The sequence below is a fragment of the Pristiophorus japonicus genome, chromosome 1 (assembly GCF_044704955.1).
Source record: "Pristiophorus japonicus isolate sPriJap1 chromosome 1, sPriJap1.hap1, whole genome shotgun sequence".
Lineage (NCBI taxonomy): Eukaryota > Metazoa > Chordata > Chondrichthyes > Pristiophoridae > Pristiophorus > Pristiophorus japonicus.
The window spans coordinates 168,489,164-168,511,153 of NC_091977.1; the positions used below are offsets into that span (position 1 = coordinate 168,489,164).

Here is a 21,990-nt window from a genome sequence, read left to right on the forward strand (position 1 = left end):
TGGAGTACATAATGGTTTGAGGCAATTAAATGTCAGTTTCTAGAGTGTTTGAGGGATCTGATAGAAAAAGTGGGTAGGTAAGAAAATCTGAGACAGATGGACTTTATGCACATAATGGCCTTTCGCTGTTCTGAAATAATTTGGGTAGGATTTTCGGATTTTGGCAAACAAGTTTTTTGCCAAAATTACCGTCTTCGCTGCGCTACTGTTTTTCGGCCGAACTGTCTGCCTTTATGTCTGCGCCATTGGTAGTCGGTGTTGCATGAGGATTCACGGCGCAAACCGTGAGTTTCGGCAACTTTAGTCTGGAGCCGATAGTGCTGCGAGAGGCGCCTTGGGAGGGGGGGGGCGGAAACAAAATGCAGAAATTGCAGAAAAACATTTACAAAACCCTTGCATACTAAATTGCTGAAAATAAATTTTAAAAAAAAACTTGAACTTACCTTTTTTGCAGGTCTTTATACTTACCGCTGCTGGCAGGGCTGCACTGACTGGTTTGACCCTGTCTGTATTCTGGGAGCAGAGTACCAGTCTGGATAGAGCCAAAAGTACGACCAGCGCAATCCATGACGTTTCACGTTGGCACTCCTCTCCCTGGTGATATGTGGAAGCGCCGCCGCAAAAAGGTGCCCGAGGATCCCGCCGAGCAGGTTTTTGCCGCGGAGGGTCAAATTGCAGCGAAAACCTGGTCGCAAAGTCGGCGAAAATGCAGCCCTTTGTGTTCATTCATCAAATACTTAGCTTTTTGAATCTTATTGAATAATAAGGAACTTGTGCTGTTCAGCATTTTTTTATTGGCTAGGATCAGAAAAATGGATAAATCGAGGCTAAAATAAATTATTTGCACAGAAGATGGTTAGAATGTGGAGAAAAACATCACAGACTTGATGTCTTAAATAACCAGTTTTTGTATTGCAATATTCTATGGAATAAGCCAAAATTAAGTTTCCATTTTAAAATTCCTAGCTGGTTTAAGCAATAAGTAACTGGGATATCAGAAAGGCCTATGGTTCAGCCCCTGCTGAGTTAATTCAGCTAATTTCAGATAAGGCTTTAGTAAGGATGCTATAAACAGAGAATTCAGAGGCAATGGATTATCAACTAGGAAGCCTTTTAAGGGTTTTCTGGTAATTCCTTTGTTTTATCTAATGCCCATTTACTTTAATTAAGTTAATATCTGAATTAGGAGTTTCAGACAAACATGGCACCACTCCTTTTCTATTACAAAAGCAAAATAATGCAGATGCTGGAATATTGAAATAAAAACAGAAAATGTTGGGAATACTCAGCAGGTCAGGCAGCATCTGTGAAGAGAAATATTCTATGGAATAAGCCAAACCCATTTTCTGTTATCTGTGTAATTCCAAGGCCAAAGATCTTTAATTTTGGACATTTTTAACAGTTGTGAAATTGTGCTAGTTTGTGCCTCAAAGGTGGACTTTTACATTTTAATCTTCATTCTGATCTCACTATTTGCACACACTGGGTGGAACTTTCGGCTTCACTGGGGATATAAAATGTATGGTAGTAGATTGGCAGTCTGTTAAACACCTGCCTAATTTTCCTTTCCATTAAATTCAGTGGTCCATTGAACCTGACCTGCAAGTAGGTGTCTTGAAGGCTTTTTGCTGTAGGAAAAATAAATCCTACTGTTTTTGGTTACCACTTGCTGTACTTTGCTGGATGTATGGGGGGGGGGGTTTCCTGTTGCAAGCATCCATTGGCATGTAAATTACATCATACAATGTGGTGAAGACTTGTTTTGTGGTTCCAATGTACTGCAGCATTGAGATGAGTAAGAGGCAGTTGTGATGAGTAATAAATGCAGGTGCAATGATTGAGATGTGTTATTCATACCTGTTGCTACCTCAGGACATAAGACCTCTTTGCACCTATCTGGATATGTCACTGGACCACTCTTCCATCTTTCATGAGATGGACTGTGACAAAAGTTGTACCATCTTCTGGAAGGTTGTAAACTGCATCTGCATCAGACAGCTCTGTTTCTACAACATGAAGCTTTCATGCTGCTGGATCCACTCAAGTTACCCAGGGAACATCTGTCACATCAGGCATTCAGCAGTGCACAGCAAGTGACAACTGCCATATTTGCATCGGGAGAATAACTTTGCCACATTTCTCTGGAAAGGAGGCATTCGTTTGGGGTATGCCTGTATGGGTTGGCAGAGTTCCTTCAAGTGCAAGGTATTGAAGATGGCACACATAGGCATGAGTCCTTAAATCAACCTCATAACCACACAGGGTTTGCCCTCAATTATTGTACAGGAGGCATTTGACCACATATTATATATGTAGTAATCTGTACTCTAAAGAGCAGCCATGATGCCTTCATTATGCAGTAGTACACAGTACCTGCATTTTTTGCAGAGAGAGAAAACATTTGAGTGGCTCTTGAGACCAGGGCTAACCTCAACTGAGCCCACGGAGATTCCCAAGCAACATCCCCACTGACACCTGGGAGTCCTTGGCCATAGACCGCCCTAAGTGGAGGAAGTGCATTCGGGAGGGTGCTGAGCTCCTCGAGTATCGTTGCTGAGAGCATGCAGAAATCAAGCGCAGGCAGCGGAAGGAGCGTACAGCAAACCAGGCTCCCTGCCCACCCTTTCCCTTAACGACTATCTGTTCGACCTGTGACAGACTGTGGTCTCATATTGGACTGTACAGCCACCTAAGAACTCATGCTTAAGAGTGGAAGCAAGTCTTCCTCTATTCTGAGGGACTGCCTATGATCATTCTGCAATTGCTGTCTCTAGCTGAGAGTATGGCATCCAGGTTTGGTACAATGAAAATGTCTGTGCAAAAAGATGATGCTGGAAATGATGCCTCCCAGGGTGTTCAGGAGTCTGTAACTTGGGTTTGTGCCATGCTAGATGGGGCCCCATCAAAACTGCAAAATTAAGAAACAAAATTTTAACTTTTTGTTCCCTTTCATGCCATTTAACATCATCCTTATTTTGTCAGTTATGATGGATTGATTGGATTGACTCTCTCTGACCTCCTTCCATGCAGCTCTCACATGTTGCCTCCAAATTCCATGCCTATCTTTCCTGCAACTCCATATTTGAATCTCTTCAATCATAGAATTACATAAAATGTACAGCACAGAAACCGACTATTTGGCCCACCTGGTCTATGCCTCCATTTATGCTCCACACGAGTCTTCTCCCACCCCTCTTCATTTGACTATCAACATATCCTTCTATTCCTTTCTCCCTCTAGCTTCCTCATAAATGCATTTATGTTAGTCACCTTAACTACTCCTTGTGTTAACAAGTTTCACATTCTAATCACCGGTTGAAGAAGTTTCTCCTGTTGGATTTTAGTGATTCTTTTATTTATGCCCTCCCCTAGTTTTGGGGTCTCCCACAAGTGGAAGCATTATCTGTCTACCCTATCAAACCTGTTCAGAATCCTAAAGACTCCTATCGGGTCATCCCTCAGCCTTCTCTTTTTTTCCCTAGAGGAGAGAGTCCCAATTTGTTCAATCTTTCCTGATAGGTCATCTGCCTTTGTAAATAATTTTGCATCTTCTCTGGTCTTTTTTACATTGTGGAAACCAGAGCAGTGCACAGTACTTCCAATGTGGTTTCCACCCCTGCCCTAGTATTGGGATGGCTCTAATCAAAGTCTCAAATATTCCTGTGACTGAACATGATGCACTATTTCTCCTCTGCCATGTCAACTTCTTTGCAGTCTTTGACATTGTTGACCACACCATTCTCCTTTGTCCAGCTCAATAAAACTGCCCTCATTTGGTTCCATTCTTGCATATTAAGTCATAGCCAGAGCATTTACAGTAATGGCCCCTCCCTGCTCCCACAGTTACCTGTGGAGTCCCCTGATGATCTATCCTTGGCTCCCTCCTCCTTCCTCTGAATCCTGCCCCTTGGTGACATCATCCGAAGATATGGCATCAGATTCCATATTTATGCTGGCAACACCCAACTCTACCCCTCTACTGACCATTTCCCACTTCCTTCACCATTGATAGCTGCGCATTCTGCCAACTTGGCTCTAAATGCTGTAATTCCTTACCTAAACTACCCCTCTCATCCTTTTTGATGTAAGCTGAGTGGACCTAGTGAAATACAGGTTGATGCTTAGCCTTGATACCCCTCTGGACGGACTAAGTGAAATACAAAGTCGACGCCCCGACTAGTAGAGATGACAGACTTCGATTGGAGGTTCAAAACTGTCTTTATTCACAGGCCTGGGGAGAACCTTCTGAGACCGCTCTCAGATCCGACTCCACTGAGATGTTAGCTAATTTCATATTTATACATTTAACAGTCCATCACTTCCGTAGCCTATCCTGTGACATTTACGCTATTCCCTATATTCGTGGTTAATCTTGTTTGTTCTTGTAAGTTAATTTTCAGCTCCTTCTGCTATTGGCGCCTTCCTCTTATCTATTCTTGCAACTTCATTGCTGTAACAATCGCCCTTTGTTTTTGCCAGATGACCTTGTCCGATAGCATGTTTTCTTACGGTAACATGCTCATGTTAATTCTGTAGGGCAAGCATATCGTGGTTAATTTTATCAGACTTTAGCTGTAAGTCATTTATCGGGGTTAATTTTATCAGACTTCAGCTGTAAGCCATGTTGCTATCCACACAGTGCATCTTTTACCGTTTAATTGTGCAGACCGATGCCTTGCCCGAGCAAGTCCTTAATCATGGATTGATTTGCTACCTCTTGTCCCATTTCACCAAGCACACTGGTGATATACTATAGCTCAACATATTTATACATAAATTCAAGCGATTCATAAATTTGGTTATTTCACTTTTAGACCTACTTCTTTGACTAATCTTTTGGTCACCTTCTTTGGCTAGGTGCAATTTTTGTCTTTTTATGCTTCTTTGAAGTGCCTTGGGATGTTTTTCTATATTTAAGATGTAATAAATGCATTCTTTTACTGGAGAGTGGTCTTTGGCCCAAAAATGGGCACATTCCTTTGGTGCTGCAGAACCTCCAACTCCAACAGCAGCAGTGTTGCCCACATGTTTCTGCTTTAGCACTGACATGTCAGCTTTTCTGTCACCCTGATTTCCCCACACAGGCAGGCAACGGTCCTTGTAAGAGTTGTTGCCTAGCCAGATTTTCCACTCTAACGAAGTGAGCTCTGGATGAACTATTGTGCCATTGCAGAATTCAGCTCCGTCTGTTCCCTGAGCGGCCCGCAGAGACTAGCCGGTGCCATGGGTGAGCTTCAAGCCTATTTTTGCCATACACACAAAATTAGGGTTATGTGAAGTACTGTCACTGATGTGACCTTTGACCTATCTGGAAATGTCTCAACTCACTAATTGCATTTAGCATAAAATGTTGCAAGACACGATGGATGCTGATAAGCAGACAGTCTTTTCAAGCATTTAAGATTGTAACAGTTTAGTATAATAGATTCTCATACTGCTTCCTATTTTTCAACACATTTAATGGAGACTAATTTATTTCACTTAACTGCGAGCTCTATAACCAATGGGACATGATCTTCAGCTTGGAAGAGGGAAGGTGAACTAGAAAAGTGAATTCTGCTTTGAGAAAATTCACTTGTTATGATGGAACTAAGTAGAATCATAGTATATTATAAACATGGATGTGGTTTCCATGTTCACTATTAACTACGATGTAGAACCATTTTTATTGAAAAATCAAAAATATTGCTGAAAAGACTTTGTCCAAGCAGTTTTATTTTAAGTATACATTTATCTTGGAACACAAAGTAACATTTTTAGTTTAGCATAAATATATACTTTGATTTTCTTGTAATTTGACTTTATTTTAATTTAGAAGTTGTTTTTGTACCATTTCTAGGTAAGCGAGTGCAGATTCGTAAACCAGCACCGGGCATCCCAGATGCTGTACCTGAACGGAAAAGGTCAACCCCCATTAATCCTGCAAATACAATAAGGAAGTCCAATACAAACAACAGTGTTTCCCAACGATCTTATAGGGATAGGGTGATCCACTTATTGGTACTAAAGCCCTTCAAGAAACCAGAACTTCTGGCCCGATTACAGAAAGATGGTGTTAGTCAGAAAGACAAGAACTCTCTTGGACCAATTCTACAACAGGTCAGTAGTGGTAGATGTGGTTTTCATTCATTACTCTTCAATCTAGTTCTTGGCAGTAGGAATAACTGAAGCTTACAGTTTGACTAACCCGCTCTCTTCTATTTGGCCACCTGATTTTTTTCAAAACATGTAATCTTATGCTTTGTATGTTGGTTGTAGAAATTTAAAATTTGCATGCAAATATTCAGTAGTAAAATTGGCTCATCGAAATGACAGTTCCACACAAATATAATTACATTTTCCTATCCAAACTTGTATATTAGGGCCTCTGATCCATTTGACTTGGTAATTGTAGTGAGTTAGTAATTAAAGTCCAATAAGCCAGCCAATCACATCAAAATTAAATTTTTTTGATAATCATGAGGCAATTGTGAATCATGTTGCTATTAAATTTCAGCCTTTTTTAAATTGGAGCTTTGAACGTTGCAAACTGCGTTGAACACAGGATTAATTAAATACAGCAAATGGTTCTCCATATTTCTAATATTTTCACTAGCTTGCAACAGTAGGCTGGAAAGTTGTATGCATTTATTAATGTAGTATGGACTATAAATTTTGGTTTTGTGAATATTGTCAGCATAGGTGGAAGAAATCTTACTGAGTGCCTTTCATATAACAATGGGCCAAAATTTCCTGGAACGGTGTAATCTGTGAATAGTGCCATTATTTCCACTATTTTGTGCCTGAATCTTGTATAGTTACTCAAATTTCCTGGGGAAGTCATTTGAATACACCAGATAAGAGTAGGCCATTCAGCCACTCGTGCCTGTTGCCATTCAGTTAGATCATGTCTGATCTGTACATCAACTCAATTTATCTGCCTTTGCTCCATATCCCTTGATGCCTTTCCCAACAAAAGGTTTTGAAAATTTCAATTGACTTAGCATCCACTGCAGTCGAGAGAGAGTTGCAAATTTCCACTAAACTGGAAAAAGTGCTTCCTGATTTCACTTCTATAATGACCTTGTTCTAATAAGATTACCTCTTGTACTGGATTCGCTTACTAGGGGAAATAGAGAAACTATTAAATTTTCAATTATTTTAAATACCATGATGAGATTAGATCACACTTCAAATGTCTAAACTTGAGAGATGAAAGCAAAGCTTAAACATGTCGTCATTTAGTCTATTAAGCTGTGGTATTCTGGCAAATCTGCTGTCCCCTTCCAAGGCCAATTTGTGTTCTGCGTTTTGGTGCCCAAAACTGAATGCAGTACACCAGGTGGAGTCTGTGCAACTGAAGTAACACTTAGTCACTTCTGAATTCAAACATTCTGATGCCCCCCTCTTTCTCTTTTCTCCCCTCCCCCCCCCCCCCCCCCCACATTGCGATGACATTTTGATTAATTTTTAACTCTATCTTGAGCACCAAAATATTCTAGCCATGTACTTATTCAGCATGATCCTGTTTTTATTTAAAAGCAGTCCAACATTTCCCTTTTAATATTGTACATGAAAACATTTGTTACAAGAGAAATTGGAAGCTACTGTGTTTTGCTACGTAACAGTTGCTTCAATACCACACTACTTTAAAACAAAGCAAAATACTGCAGATGCTGTAAATTTGTTTATACAAGGTATGTTTATATTTCAATGTTGAAAATACTCTGGTCAGGCATCATCTGTGAAGTAAGAAACAAAGTTAACTCTTCAGGTTGGTGACCTTTTATCAGAACCCACTTTAATAGCTCCTTAGTTTCTAAACTCTAATGTAAATTATAGGGGATCTATGCAAAGTACTGAGTGCAGCTAATAACATTAAACAAATTGATAAAATCTTAGCACTATTTTTGCCTTCCTTACAAGGGAGGTGGTGCAAATCTTGTACAATATTTGCAGTCATAGCTGTCAGTGTAACTATATATCCTATAAACCTGCAATGCCAACGGACCCAGTTTTGGCTATGTTTGGAAGTGTTGGAGAGGATTTGGAAACTACAGTATAATGTAGCCGTTTCTGACTTTAGGACAACTTCCCATATGCTGCTACTGCTTACTGCGAAGTCAACATACTGTCAAGTATTTTACGAAGTTTATATATAGCCAGAGCAATTTGATTTACTTTGGAAGCAAAATTGAAATGCATTCATATATTATATCTGTGCAGTAACATCGTGGAAGAATAATTGCTGGCTGTGGTAGGTGGCAGGGGAGTGAGAAGTGTCTGAGACTGTCCATGACAAATGTCGTGCACATTGCTTTAGTTGTATATTTGCTTGCTTTCTACCGAATCCTGTGTGTGTGTGTGTATATATATATATAGTGGTTCTCCTATGGCACTACACATGGGAAGTTGAGGCCAAGTGCAGTATTCAGACCAAGCATTGAGTGGATGGGCATGTCACAAACTCTGCTTTTTGGGCTGAAAAAATGGTCTGTGGGGCAAGGATGTTTAGTACATCGTACTCAAGAGTGATGGAGGGTGGGTGTCAGGAGATCTAGTGTTGGAGCAGTATTGGACAGTCAGGATGGCTTTGAAGTGCTTTGCAGAGTACAATGGGAGCATCTCTGGGCAGGGTCCACTGTTAATGAGCCTGTATTGGTTTGGTTTCATTACTTTTCCAACTGAAGCTGGAAGCCATTAGAATATGAAGCAATTATTTTTTAAGCTCTTTTTTTATTAAAAAAAACAATTATTTAGTCACTGGTGCTCAGTTTTCAGGAAAAACAAGTGCTTGCAACCCACCCAGTGGGATTGCATGCTGTCTCAGCTGCAATACTGTACCAATGCTGGTTCTTTGGAACAGACACTGACAGGTCTTTTAATATAGTAATAGTCTATTTCACTATCGCCTGTCGGTATAATGTTTATTGCAGGTATCTGTTAACACTTTTCAAATTAATTTTGCCAAATTTGGAACATGACATAGGAGCTTTCAAGACATCTTGCAATGAAATGCTGTTGCCATTCATCCATTTTAATGTATATAAAATACATACAACAGCATGTATTTGTGTTGACCATAATGTAGAACAACACAGTGGTGCTTTACAGGGCTGCAATTAAAAAATATAATTAATTTTAATCAGTTAATAAAATCTCTCTGCCCCCTGACCATGGGTTTTCCTTTCTTTTATCGATTTAAGTCTGACACCTTGAGGCATAAGAGTGGTGCAGGGATTTACCAGCAGGCCTTTTTGTGCAGGGATTTGCCTGTCAATCCAAACTGACTATCTCCTTTCTCGGGAGTATATTCTCTGCAGGCACCTCATTCTTTGCCCACATGAATAGAATTGTCTTTGCCACAGTGGGTAATTGAGATGTATAAAATTGATGGACCTAGATAGAGTGGATAGGGGAACGTACTTCCCTTAGAGAGGTCAATAACCAGGTGGCATGGATTTAAAGTAATTGGTAGAGAATTAGAGGGTGTTGAGAATTTTTTTCACCCAATGGGTGTTGGGGGTCTGGAACTCACTGCCTGATAGGGTGGCAGAGGCAGAAACCCTCATCGCATTTTAAAAAGTACTTGGATGTGCACTGAAGTGCTGTAACCTACAATAGCTGCGGACCAAGAGCTGGAAAGTGGGATTAGACTGAATAGTTCTTTCGGCCAACACCGACATGATGGCCAGAATGGCCTGTTCTGTAAATCTGTTAGAAATATTGGTCACTTGCAGCAAAATTACTAATTAATGTCCCTCATTATCCTGGCTAATGGGACTAAAATGAGACCAGTTGTATCAGTTTAGAATAGACCTGAATTGTGGCATCCCCAAACTAGCCTCTGTCTTTCATGCACATTCTTCCATGCTTGCAGCCTGTCACCTCTTTTTAACCAAGTGTGAATTCACTTTGTTTTAAAACATAATCTATTCCTGCATTACAACAGTAACTACACTGCTCAAAAGTACTCCATTTGCTGTAAAGAGTTTTGGGAAGTTGCAAGGATCAAAAATCAGGCCCTCAAATCTGCCACCAAGTTGGTCTGCAGGGCTGTAGTAATACCTGCTCTCTTGTATAGCTCAGACATGGACCATGTACAGTAGATACCAAGTCACTGGAGAAATACCACCAACGATGTCTCCAAGATCCTGCAAATCCCCTAGGAGGACAGATGCACCAACATTAGCGTCCTCAACCAGGCCAACATCCCCAGCATCGAAGCACTGACCACACTTGATCATCTCCGCTAGGCAGACCACATTGTCCGCATGCCAGACACGAGACTCCCAAAGCAAGCGCTCTACTCTGAACTCCTTCACGGCAAACTGCCTTTGATGAATTATAGACAAAGGGTTATATGTCTAACAACTCGGGTTACCATTGCATACAGTTGATAATTACAGACTTTTCTATTTAATTCTTGCAAATGATTATAAATCCATTACTGATTATTATATCAAGATAGAAAACAAGTATTCTATAAACCAACTAATTATCTTGCAATGTGCTAAGGTTGTGAAAGGTGCTGTAGAAATGCAAGTCCTAAACTAATTCATTCCTTTGTGAAGAAATTATCAAAGATCCAGAAACATGACTTCTCATTCTGTTTGCATTGCTTGCAGATTGGCTGCCACTTTTACCCAAGTAACACTGATTACACTTAAAATGTAATTGGTTATGAAGTATTTTATGATATCTTGAGGAATGAAAGTTCTCCAATTAAAATGTTTTAATCAAAAATGTTCCCCTTTCCTTTTTGGTTTCTACATCAGACATAAAGGATAAATTGCTGGTTCCTTTGGTTCAATCAATTACAGGAGAAAGTGATCAGAGACCTATTTGGGAATAAATACTTCACTTTGGTTGCTTGGCACTTCTATCGGTATAGCTGAGTTTAGAGCTTTCCATATGTAGATGTCTACTACCATCATTTTTTGTGTGAAGAATTTATTAAAATACTACAGCTACTAAGCAAGTAGAGAGCACAATGTTGCACTTGTTGTGAGTAGAGGAAGGCTTAAATTGGATCATGCACCTGAAGAGTATTTACTTTTTCAATTTGAGTTTTGCAATGTTTAAATACTTTATTACGTGATGCTTCATGAACTGCATAACATTTTGAAATCTTAAAATTGTTCACATTTGTGTAGTTAATAAAGGTTTGCATTTTTCAGTGGGAGGAGGCTTTTCTTTAATTTACTTGCTGAATTTAACTGAGCGAGGGTTTCCAAGTCTGCACACATTCCTGGAGGTTTCATCTCATGATCTCCCGCCTCCCACCTCCACACTCTTGCCATTGGTCACCCGACACATCTATGTGACACATCTATCCTTGCAGAGCACTGCCTTCCCACACCAATTGGAAAGCAAATTACCTAATTGGATGATGCTTGAATGTCAGTTAAACTGCCTTTTATCCTGTTTCCAATATTTTTATAACACTTGTTTTTAAAAAAAAAAATGGAAAAACTCATGCAACCAATTCTGAACAACCATTGCAAATGTATTTTAATACATTTGAAGTGTCTACTTCAAGGTCTTGGCCTGGCTCAGTAACTTAGGCTTTAGATGGATACTTTTTCCTGAGAACAGTTGAAGGGAGTTACCATCTACATTGTGTATTCTGAGCATGTGTAGTTTGCAGAAATTCCCAGCATGCAGGTTTGAGTTGAAGTAGAGGTTGTCTCCCTTCATCCTGTGAGGATTTGATCTTTTTTCTTTGAAGGACTTCAAGGCAAACTAGAGATTGAATTCTTAAAGCTTTTTTCAGGCAAGTTTCACAATGGAGAAGGAATGGTTGTTAATTCAAATGTGAATTAAATTTTTATCGTACACATTTAGCAATACCGTTAACAGCACCTGTGCTTTCTTTTCAAGCCATTTAGAATGCACAAAGCCGGTGAGCGGCCTGTGCGAGACCGTCAGAGGTCATGCAGCTTAGCAGGAATGTTGTCTGTCGTGTCTTCCCATTCTGCTAACCTGTCTGTCTCCGATATCTTTTATAGTCCTCCTTGCTGCTTTTCAAACGATAAGGTTTTGTCATCAGCACTTCTCAATTTGTTGCCTATACCAAGAATAAGTGGACCCAGTACTGATTCCTGGTTATACAACTTCCAATCTGAGCAACACCCATTTATCCTAACTGTTTGCTGTAAATCAACTTGCATTTTATCCATGATGCTACATTTTCTTGTACCATTCACCTGCATTAGGAGTGCCACAACTCAGTCTGATCTTGCTGTTATCTAATGTCCACACTTGTCACTTTCCAGCAGGAATTGCAAGCAAGTTTGTCTGTTTTTTTAAGCAAGTAAAATAAATTACCTATAAGATTTAGTATTAAAGGTCTACTAAATGAATGAATAGATTGTGAAGTGGCTCTTGTTAATTCACTGATGTGCCAATTTCCCTGCAGGATTGTCTTTGAAATTAAAAAAAAAAAAAAATCTTGCTGATATCTGCATATGGGAGGAATTGTAGAACTATTACATTCTTATGTGGCACAAAAGTGCAGTATTTGAAAAAGTCTAGTTTAAAAAAAAAAGTTCTTGATCTTCATTTGGTTAAATGTCAATTATTACCAGGAAGATATTGTAATGTCTATTGCCAATCTCCAGATTATACATTTTTTAAATGACCTTATTAAAATAACGCTTAACAATAATGCCAACTTGCAGAATTTTATTGTAAGACTCACGTGTTGCCTCTTATATAATTGACAGTTTGCAATCTTTTGATCGTTCCTCAGAATCGTGTTACCCATGGCCAGTCCCTTGAGATTGAGGGTGAAAGGGCAAAGGAGAGAGAGATTGATTTTCAAAAATTCCAGTGATTGTGGGCCCAAGTTTTGGGTGGAGTTGCTCCAATTTTCTTGGAGCAACTAGTTTAGTTTGGAGTAATTTAGAAATCGCAATTCTCGGCACTTAGTTTGCTCCAGTTCTAGTGAGTTAGTTTTGGTTTGTTTTAGTTCAGGTATTTTTTTTCAAAAGGCGGTGTGTCCAGCCACTTAGGCCTGTTTTGCAAGTTTCGGCAGCGACAACTTACTCCAAACTAACTTAGAATGGAGTAAGTGTCCACTTTTGTAAGTTTTGAAAAACCTTACCTAGAGTTAAGTATAGTGCAGGCACAGCCAGAAACGGAGGGGAGGGAAGTTAGAGGATTTTCCAAAGCACTAAACACCTTCACAACATTAAAGAAGCAAAGTACATTTTAAGCACTAAACAAATCAGTACATTTAAAGCATCAAGCACTAAACAAAGCACAAAAAGTAATAAGCTGGACGGAGGCTGAACAAATGATTACTGTAATATGCAGTAACCCCGGACCCTCGCTCCTCCGGCCCCCCCAACTGGTATAGGCATCCCTGCTCTCTCCCGGCCCTCCGATCATTTTGAGTGCCCCAAATCCACGCTCCTCCATCCCTTCCCATGCTTCTCCCCCCACCGATCACCTCCCCGGTCCCCACACCATTCAAAGACAAACTGGGGGAAAAACAATACTGCAGAACTGATTACTAGAACTCTATACTACACTGTATGCACAGAAACCAAGGAAAATACATTCACCAGTGAAAGGATGCTTTCACAAAAGGAGTAACCATCATTTTCAAAAGAAAAGCACTCCCATGGAAAAACACCCTGCTGAGCCATTGCACATGCGCACATGCCCCAACGCGCATGCGCAACGCTGCCGACACTCAGAAGAATGCTGATCCCTAGCCCCGCCCCCCTGCTGGCTGCGATCGATTTGCTCTGCTCTGCTACGCCACGCTCCAGGACGACCGGAGAATTCCCCGGTAAGATTTCGGCGCACTTTTTTTCCCCCCCAGACAGGTTACTTAAATCACGGAGGTGTGCCGTTTTCACAAGCATCAGAAACTTGGGCCCAAGGGACTGAACACATGACTAATTTTTAATTTCACTATTGCTTGGAATTTTAAAAAATAAGATTTTAAAAGTAAAATGCGTCAATGTTAAATTTAAAAGCAGCTAATAAATGCGCGAGTCTGTAGCCTGTGTTTTTAATGGCTCAATTAATTCTGGAAGGAGGCTAATGTAGTTCCCATCTTAAAAAAAAAAAATGATGACCGACCTGGGTAGCTATAGGCCCATTAGTTTGACAACAATACGCAAGATGTTTGAACCAATTATTAGGGATGTGATATATGAATGCTTAGCTAGGAGGGACATATTGGGGACACCTGACATGGCTTCATAAAACAAGAGGTCATGTTTCAAATTTCTAATTGTATATTTTGAAGTTACAAAGTTGGAGTTATAAAGTAGAAATTATCTACTTTTAAAAAGCTTTTTTTATAAGGAACCACACGAATCTTTAAGAGTGAAGCCTCTAGTATTAGTGGTAATATATTGAGCTGGATTGAACTGGCTGGCAGGATGTAGAAAAAAAAATAGATGAATTTGGATCTGTTTGGAGATCGGCCACCAGGGTGTCCTGCAGGGACCATTGCTCTTTGCTATTTTTATTAATGATGTAGGAGGTGGTGGCACAATCTGCAAATTTTCAGATGATACTAAGATCTGTGCTAAGAGTGTTGGGATGTAAATGATGCTTGTCTGCTTCAGGTGGATCTTAATGTGTTGAGAGATTGGGCTCATGGCGGGCCAAATGCTCAACATTCAGGGAAATGCATTAAAGAAGGTGTGGATAGAAAGATTTGGGCATTCTAGTGCATACATCTTAAAGTACATGAGCAATACCGTGAAGCAATAGCTAGAGCAAATAGGGTGTTTGGGTGTAGCCATCGGATAATTGAGTGGCAATCATCTCTTACAGAAGACAAAAGATATACTATTTTGTCTTTGTACAAGACCTTGGTCAGGCCTCACTTTGAATACTGTGTCCAGTTTTGGTCTCCTCACATGGTGGTTGATAGTGAGGATTTGGAAAGGGTGCAGAGGAGGACCACAAGACTAATTTCCAGCTTAAAGCATCTTGGTTATCAAGATAGGTTAAGAGTTGGGACACTACACTTTAGAGAAGCATATCCTTAGGGGTGATCTGATTTGAGGTTTATAAGGTAATGAAGGGAATTAAATAAAATGGATGTGGAGTGGACAAGGCTTAGATCTAGGTTAGATCTCAGAAGGTGATTCTTTTCCCAGAGAATAGCCGGCCTCGTCTTGTGTGGTGGATGCTGATTCGCTGAATTCCTTCAAGCGAGAGCTGCACCTGTTTGTGGCTGGGGTGGAGATCATTTCTTACAGAAGGTGGGTACTGCAGGGAATTCAGGGCCAGTGATGATCTGGGCTAGTTTTGATTGCGTAGATGGATCGGAGTGAAATTTCCTAGATTGTTTCTCTTTCCTTCCCCCCCCCCCCCCACCCCCCAATTGGCCTGTTTTTTTCTCCTCCCGGGAGATCACATGGTTTCGGGTGAGGTGGGCAGAGTAGATTGTGATGCACAAGGCATCGCAATTGTGTGGGACAGGCTCTGGACCAGAGGGTCTTTACATGTCTGCCATTCGTATGTTCATAAATCAGGGACTTGAGGCATATGGATATAAACCTGATTTCTGATCACTTGTATTGTTTGCTGGTAGAGATTTTTAAAACAAACTTGCATCATTTAGTGCCGAAGGGAAGAGTTTAAAAAAAAATAATTCCTAAATAACATTTGTTGGAGCACGATATGTATTTGAGCAGGACCAATTTGCCATTCAGATTTTCTTTAATGCAAAAAGTTTAAGCTTTACTAAGTTTTTATAAGTTCCTTCCTTAGAAATGTTAAAATTGCTAGAAGGTTTTAAAACTAAAATCATTAGAACTGTAATGCTGTAACTTTAACATTAAGAAAAATTCCCTTAAAGACTTGCCTTTATATAGTACTTTAGTACATCTTAAAGCACTTCACATATTTGAAGTAGTGACTATTAAGTAAGGGTGATCTCATGAACAGCAATAAGATGAATGGTAAGTTGGTCTATTTTTGGTCATGTTAATTGAAGGAAAAAATAATTGGACTATGGCAAGAGATCCTTATTCTTCGAATAGTTTCACAACATCAGTCTGAACCATTGGACAGCCGCATGGGATTTTGCTTCAACCGCAGTATCGCACACCCTTAGTGCACTAGACTATCGCCCTAGGTTTCTGCTCAAATCTTGGAGTGGGGCTTGAACCCATAACCGTTCTTTGCAGCAAGGGTGCTGCGAGCTGTTCAAGCTGATAATTAAAATTTCTGATTTGTCGCAATATGGGTTGTATTGCTCTCCCCACTGCTACTGTAGAGTTTCTTGAATCATTCATTCACATTCTGTTTCTGAAAGTTTTCATTTGTTTTCTCATTCTCTCCCCTCCTCCTTTGTGTGCTGTTCTGTGCACTTATGTGCTTCTCTTCTTTCTCCTTTCTCCCTTGCTCCTGCTCACTTCATCCTCCTGCTCATTCGCTGTCGCTTCTTGCCTCCTTTATGGCTTGTTAACCAGCATACTGCTCCAAATGTTTTCAAAATGAGTAAATAAAAGTATTGAATAAATTAAAATTACCATTAACCGTTTAAAAGGTTTCTGCCCACGGATTCTATGGGTGGAGACTAGGGCAAAAAGGACTAATGTGGTTTTCCAGCAGCTCCCAATAAACGGGTACATTGTTTTTTAAGTTATAGCTTCACGTGCAGCCAGGAAGGGCAGGTATGGCAGCTGGCCCAAATTGGAAATCTTCAAACCGATGAGCTGTAGTTCTTTTGTGATGGTGAGAATATGGGGTCGGAAGCTCAGTTCAGGGTAGAACAGGATGTCTAGGTTGTGAGCAATCTGGTTCAACCCAAGGCTGTGGCCAGGCAGTAGAGGGATGCTATCTCTGTTTGGGGTAGAGAGTTTGTGGTAGGGGCTGAAAACTGTCTTCAGTCTTCTAATCTGTAGCTGAAGGAATTTGCAGCTCATTTAAGATTGGATGTCAGAGAAGCAATCTTAACAGCCCTGACAATGAAGCAGTAGAAATTTACAGCGCAGGAGGCGGCCATTTCAGCCCACCGTGTCTGTGCCGGCCGACAAAGAGCCACACGGCCCTTGGTCAGCAGCCCTGAAGTACATATAAACCTATGAACAATGGCAGAAAGGTAAAGAGCAACCAGTCCGGCCCATACAACTTCGACACCCCTTCCACTGAAACATTCTACACCACCCCAGCTGGAGCCATGTGATCTGGGAGAGGCAAAAACCAGATTAAAATCCCAGGTCAACTTGGGGAGAAAAATCTGGGGAAATTCCTCTCCGACCCGTCCAGGCGATCACTCTGGCTGTATTCGATTCCCTGCAGTACTTACCATCATATCTGCGCTGGCCATCAAGTTGTTATCCAGTCTAATCCCAATTACCAGCTCGAGGTCTGTAACCCTGCAAGTTACGGCACTTTAAGTGCCCCATCCAACCATCTTTTAAATGTGGTAAGGGTTTCTGCATCCACCATTCTTCCAGGCAGAGTTCCAGATCCCCACAACCCTCTGCATGAAGAAACCCCTCAAATCCCCTCTGAACCTTCCACCAAACACCAGTAGAGCTGGGTTTCATCGGCATACATGTGAAACGTGTTCCTCTGTCTTCGGAAGATGTCACCAAAGGATAGTATGTAGATGAGGAAGGGGCTAAGGAGACTGGAGATAACTGCGTGGGTGGGAAGAGGATCTATTGCTGAAGATGTGCTGGCTACAATTGATGGGTAAGAGTGGAATCGAGAGGGCAGTTTTATTCAGCTGGACTGTGGAAGAGAAATGGTTATGGTCAAGGAATAATCCATCAGTTACGAAGGATGCCATTTGCTGGTGGGGCAACTGTCCCAAATTGGAACTCTTAAAACTGATGAACTCTAGCTCTTTGTGATGGAGAATATGGGGTTGCAAGCTCAGTTCAGTGCTGTGATGGGAGCTGAAAACTGTTTGGCAAGATGAAGCTGCGTCTGGATTTAGAAGGCATCAACACATTAAAGGACTTTGGGAAGTGAAATTGAAGATGGGGGTGAGGGGGCAGTCATTTGCAAGGATACTGAGATTAAAGGTAGGTCTTTTGAGGTGGAGGTTGATGCAGTAAGGCTTATTAACTTTTTCTCAGTAGTTTTGACTAGAACTTTATTCCAAGAAACACTGAACATTTCAGAGAAATTATTTTGATGGAACCAGTGGCATTTTCTCAAAATTGGGGTTGAGGGGTGAGAATGAAAGGAGTTGGTTGAGCCACCCCAGGAAAAATTTTTTTTAACTCCACCTAGTTTCCTGGCTATCAGTCTTGATGCAACTTTTTCCTCTGTATAGAGACTTAATTGAAAATCTACTCTTGTGCCCTCCTTTTCAAATTCTCCTCCCTCCACTGTTCGCCGCCGCGCAGTAAGAATAGGATATCTTGCTTGTTACATTTGTCTGATACGCCTTTGCTATTGGTCAGAACAACTTAATTAATTCAACGTGTCTTTGAAGAGGCGCAGGTTTTAAATTAGTGATGCAGCCTACAGTGTACCCTTGTGTTTCTTGAGGTTCTCTAGCAAGGCATAGAGTTAGGCACTGGTGTATTGCTCTGGAAGAAAAAGTCAGCATGCAACCATTTGTTACGATGTTATTTTTATAGCCTCATCATTCATTAATGTAATAGCTTTGTACTGTCACTTGTATTTTCACTAGCCACATTAAACCTAACCACTGCCACTGCTCAGAAGTTTTTCATATAATCGTGCATCTTGAATCAGCTAATGGAATGGTCCTGAACTGCACATTTGATCCAACTTTGTTTAAGACCTTTGATTTTAAAGAAAATATTTTATATTAACTGGGTTTACTGGTTGGGAAATATTCTATATATTAAAAAGTATAATGCTTGTGCCACACGTGTGCAATACTGTATTAAATCAGGCCTAAATCTTTGAGTCTCATTTTTGTAGTTCAACATTCTGTTGTATTAGTTAGCATAGCCCTTTGTTGTTTAATCTGGGATCACAGTTCTCTGGTATTAAAAGTTTGCTTTCTTAATAGGTGGCTAATATAAACCCAAAAGACAACTCCTATACAGTGAAGGATTTTGTGTATAAGGAGGTTCAGCGGGACTGGCCTGGTTACTCAGAAGAGGATCGGCAACTGTTTGACAGAGTGGTTTCCAGGTAAATCAACTTAATTTTGTTCTAATTAAATCTGTCCTTTCAAAAGAAAAGTAAAGATATGTGCTCTCTAATGTTATGTATGGAAAAAGAGTCAGACTGAGCTCAAAGTAAAGTGTGACCGTAGTCTTTTATTGCAGGTCTCCAGAGTGCCTCTCCAACCTATGAGGCCTCCTTAAATACCTGTGCTCCCAAGGGATCACTGGATCCCTTGGGATTCCAGGGGATGTGTCCTCTGGTGGCTGTACAGAGTAAATACAAGTTTACATATAAACAATTCTTTCCCCCCCCCCCCCCCCCCCCCCCCCCCCAAAAAAAAAGTCAATAGTGTAACTATATTTACAATGTGAGTTGATCTGTGGCTCTTGCCCTGGTTGATCATCTCTGAAAGCTGGTATTGTATCATTTGGGCTGCTGTGCAGCTGACCTTGCTGGACTGCCTGGTGTGTTGGACCCCTGCTGGGCTGCTGTGGATGCTGGGTTCTGCTTCGTGGTCAACAGTGGTGCTGGTTGCCACTGGTGTGTATGTTGGGAGATCAAAAAGGGGTAGGGTTCAAGGTGGGTTGCTCAGGATAGTCTGTGAATCTGAGTTTGATTTGGTCCAAGTGTTTCTGGTGAATGAGTCCATTTGAAAGTTTGACCTGAAACACCCTGCTCCCCTCTTTGGCCACGACAGTGCCGGAAAGCCACTTGGGACCTTGTCCATAATTCAATACAAATACAGGATCATTGATTTCAATCTTGCGTGACACATTTGCGCTATCATGATATGCATTTTGTTGAAGACACCTGTTCTCTACCTGTCCATGTAGATCAGGGTGAACTAACGAGAGCCTTGTCTTAAGTGCTCTTTTCATGCAGTTCAGCAGGTGGGATCCCAGTGAGCGAGTGGGGTCTCGTGCGGTAGTTAATCAGGACTCGATAGATGAGTCTGCAGTGAGCCTTCAGTTACTCTCTTCAAGCCTTGCTTGATGGTTTGCACTGCTCTCTCTGCCTGACCATTGGACGCTGGTTTAAATGGGGCAGATGTGATCTGTTTGATCCAGTTATGGGTCATGAATTATTTGAACTCAGCACTGGTAAAACACCGCTCACCAGGATATTGGGTAGGCAGTGAGTGGCAAACATGGCCCGCAGGCCATCAGTAATGACAGCAGACGTGCTAGCTGACTATCTCTCATTCAATCCACTTGGAATATGCGTCAACAACCACAAGGAACATTTTACCCAAGAACGGGCCTGCATAGTCGACGTGTACCCTAGACCACAGTTTGGAGGGCCAAGGCCATAAACTTAGCAGTGCCTCCCTGGGTACATTGCCTAACTGCGAGCACATATTACATCTGTGAACACAGGACTCTTAAGTCTGCATTGGGGCCACCGCACGTGAGATCTGGCTATCGCTTTCATTATGGTGCCTGGGTGGGTACTGTGGAGGTCACTGATGGTGTCTCTGCCCTTCTTGGGGATCACTACTCGGTTGCCCCATCGAAGGCAGTCTGCTTGTATAGACATTTCACCTTTGTGCCGCTGAAACGGGTTTATCTCTTCCTGCATTTCCACTGGGACACTAAACCAGCTCCTGTGAAGCGCACAGCTTTTGACTAGCGATAACGGGGTCCTGGCTTGTCCAGGTTTTGATCTGCCGGGCAGTGACGGGTGATTACTCACTCAAATGCTTCCATAACCATGACTAGATCTGCGGGCTGTGCCATTTCCACCCCCGTGGTGGGCAATGGCAGCCTATTGAGAGCAGTGGCGGATGGCGTAGTTGTATGCGGATAACGTGAGCTCCCATCTTTAGATGCGGGCCGATGCGTTGGTATTTATCCCTTTACTCTCGGAAAACAGGGATATAAGTGGCTTATTGGCAGTTTCCCAATTCTAATTTTAGCCCAAACAGGATTGATGCATTTTCTTTACCACATAGACACACGCTAGCACTTAATCATGCTGTAGGTGCTCTCAGCCTTAGACTCCTGGATGCATAAGCAACTGGTTGCAGTTTCCCAAAATCATTAGCTTGTTGCAATACGCATCCGACGTCATGTGACGACACATCACGTGCTAGTACCAAATGCTTACATGGATCATACAACACAAGCAATTAGTTTGAGCATAACAATTTTCTCTTTTCAAAGGCATTTTCTTGGCTTTTGCCCCAAACCCATTCGCCCCCTTTTCGTAGCAAGACATGCAGTGGGTCTAACAGTGTGCTGAGACCCGGTAAGAAGTTACTAAAATAGTTCGAGTCCCAGAAACTACCGCAGTTCTGTCACGTTCTGTGGCCTCTGCGTTCTCGATTGCCTCTGTCTTCACGTTGATGGGCCTGATGCCATCCGCCGCAATCCTCCTTCCCAAGAACTCCAGGTGCCAGGAAAACGCACTGAGCATTTTAACCTGAGCCCCACGCGGTTGAGTCGATTAAGAACCTCCTCCAGGTTCTGCAGATGCTCGACTGTGTTTCGACCTGTGACCAAGATGTCTTCCTGGAAGACCACGGTGTGGGGGAACTAACTTCAGTAAGCTTTCCATGTTTCTCTGGAATATCGCCGCTGCTGATCAGATTCCAAACGGGCATCTGTTATAAACAAAAAGACCTTTGTGCATGTTGATGCAGGTGAGGCCCTTCGATGATTCCTCCAGTTCCTGCGTCATGTAGGCTGAAGTCATATCCAGCTTCATGAACGTCTTTCCTCCCGCTAGAGTTGCAAAGAGGTCGTCGGCCTTTGGTAGTTGGTATTAGTCCTGCAGGGAAAAACAATTGATAGTTACTTTGTAATCGCCACAGATTTTGATGGTGCCATCTCCCTTGAGGACTGGGATGATGGGACTGGCCCACTCGTTGAACTCGATCAGTGAAATTATGCCCTCTCTTTGCAGAGCCGGTCTAGCTCGATCTCTACC

The 21,990-nt window shown here is 41.6% G+C and overlaps 1 protein-coding gene across 4 annotated transcripts in view; it reads left to right on the forward strand.

The window, feature by feature from the left end:
- The window catches only part of ell2 (elongation factor for RNA polymerase II 2), a 208,711-nt gene that overhangs the window by 88,700 nt on the left and 98,021 nt on the right, over window positions 1–21,990 (forward strand). For all 4 annotated transcript variants that reach the window (XR_011593816.1, XM_070884734.1, XM_070884744.1 and 1 more), the window contains exons 5-6: window positions 5,840–6,099; window positions 18,962–19,086. Coding sequence is in view for 3 of the 4 variants with exons in the window: in XM_070884734.1 (XP_070740835.1) it covers window positions 5,840–6,099; window positions 18,962–19,086 (385 nt within the window). In the remaining variant the exon portion in view is untranslated. The remainder of the gene's footprint in view (window positions 1–5,839; window positions 6,100–18,961; window positions 19,087–21,990) is intronic.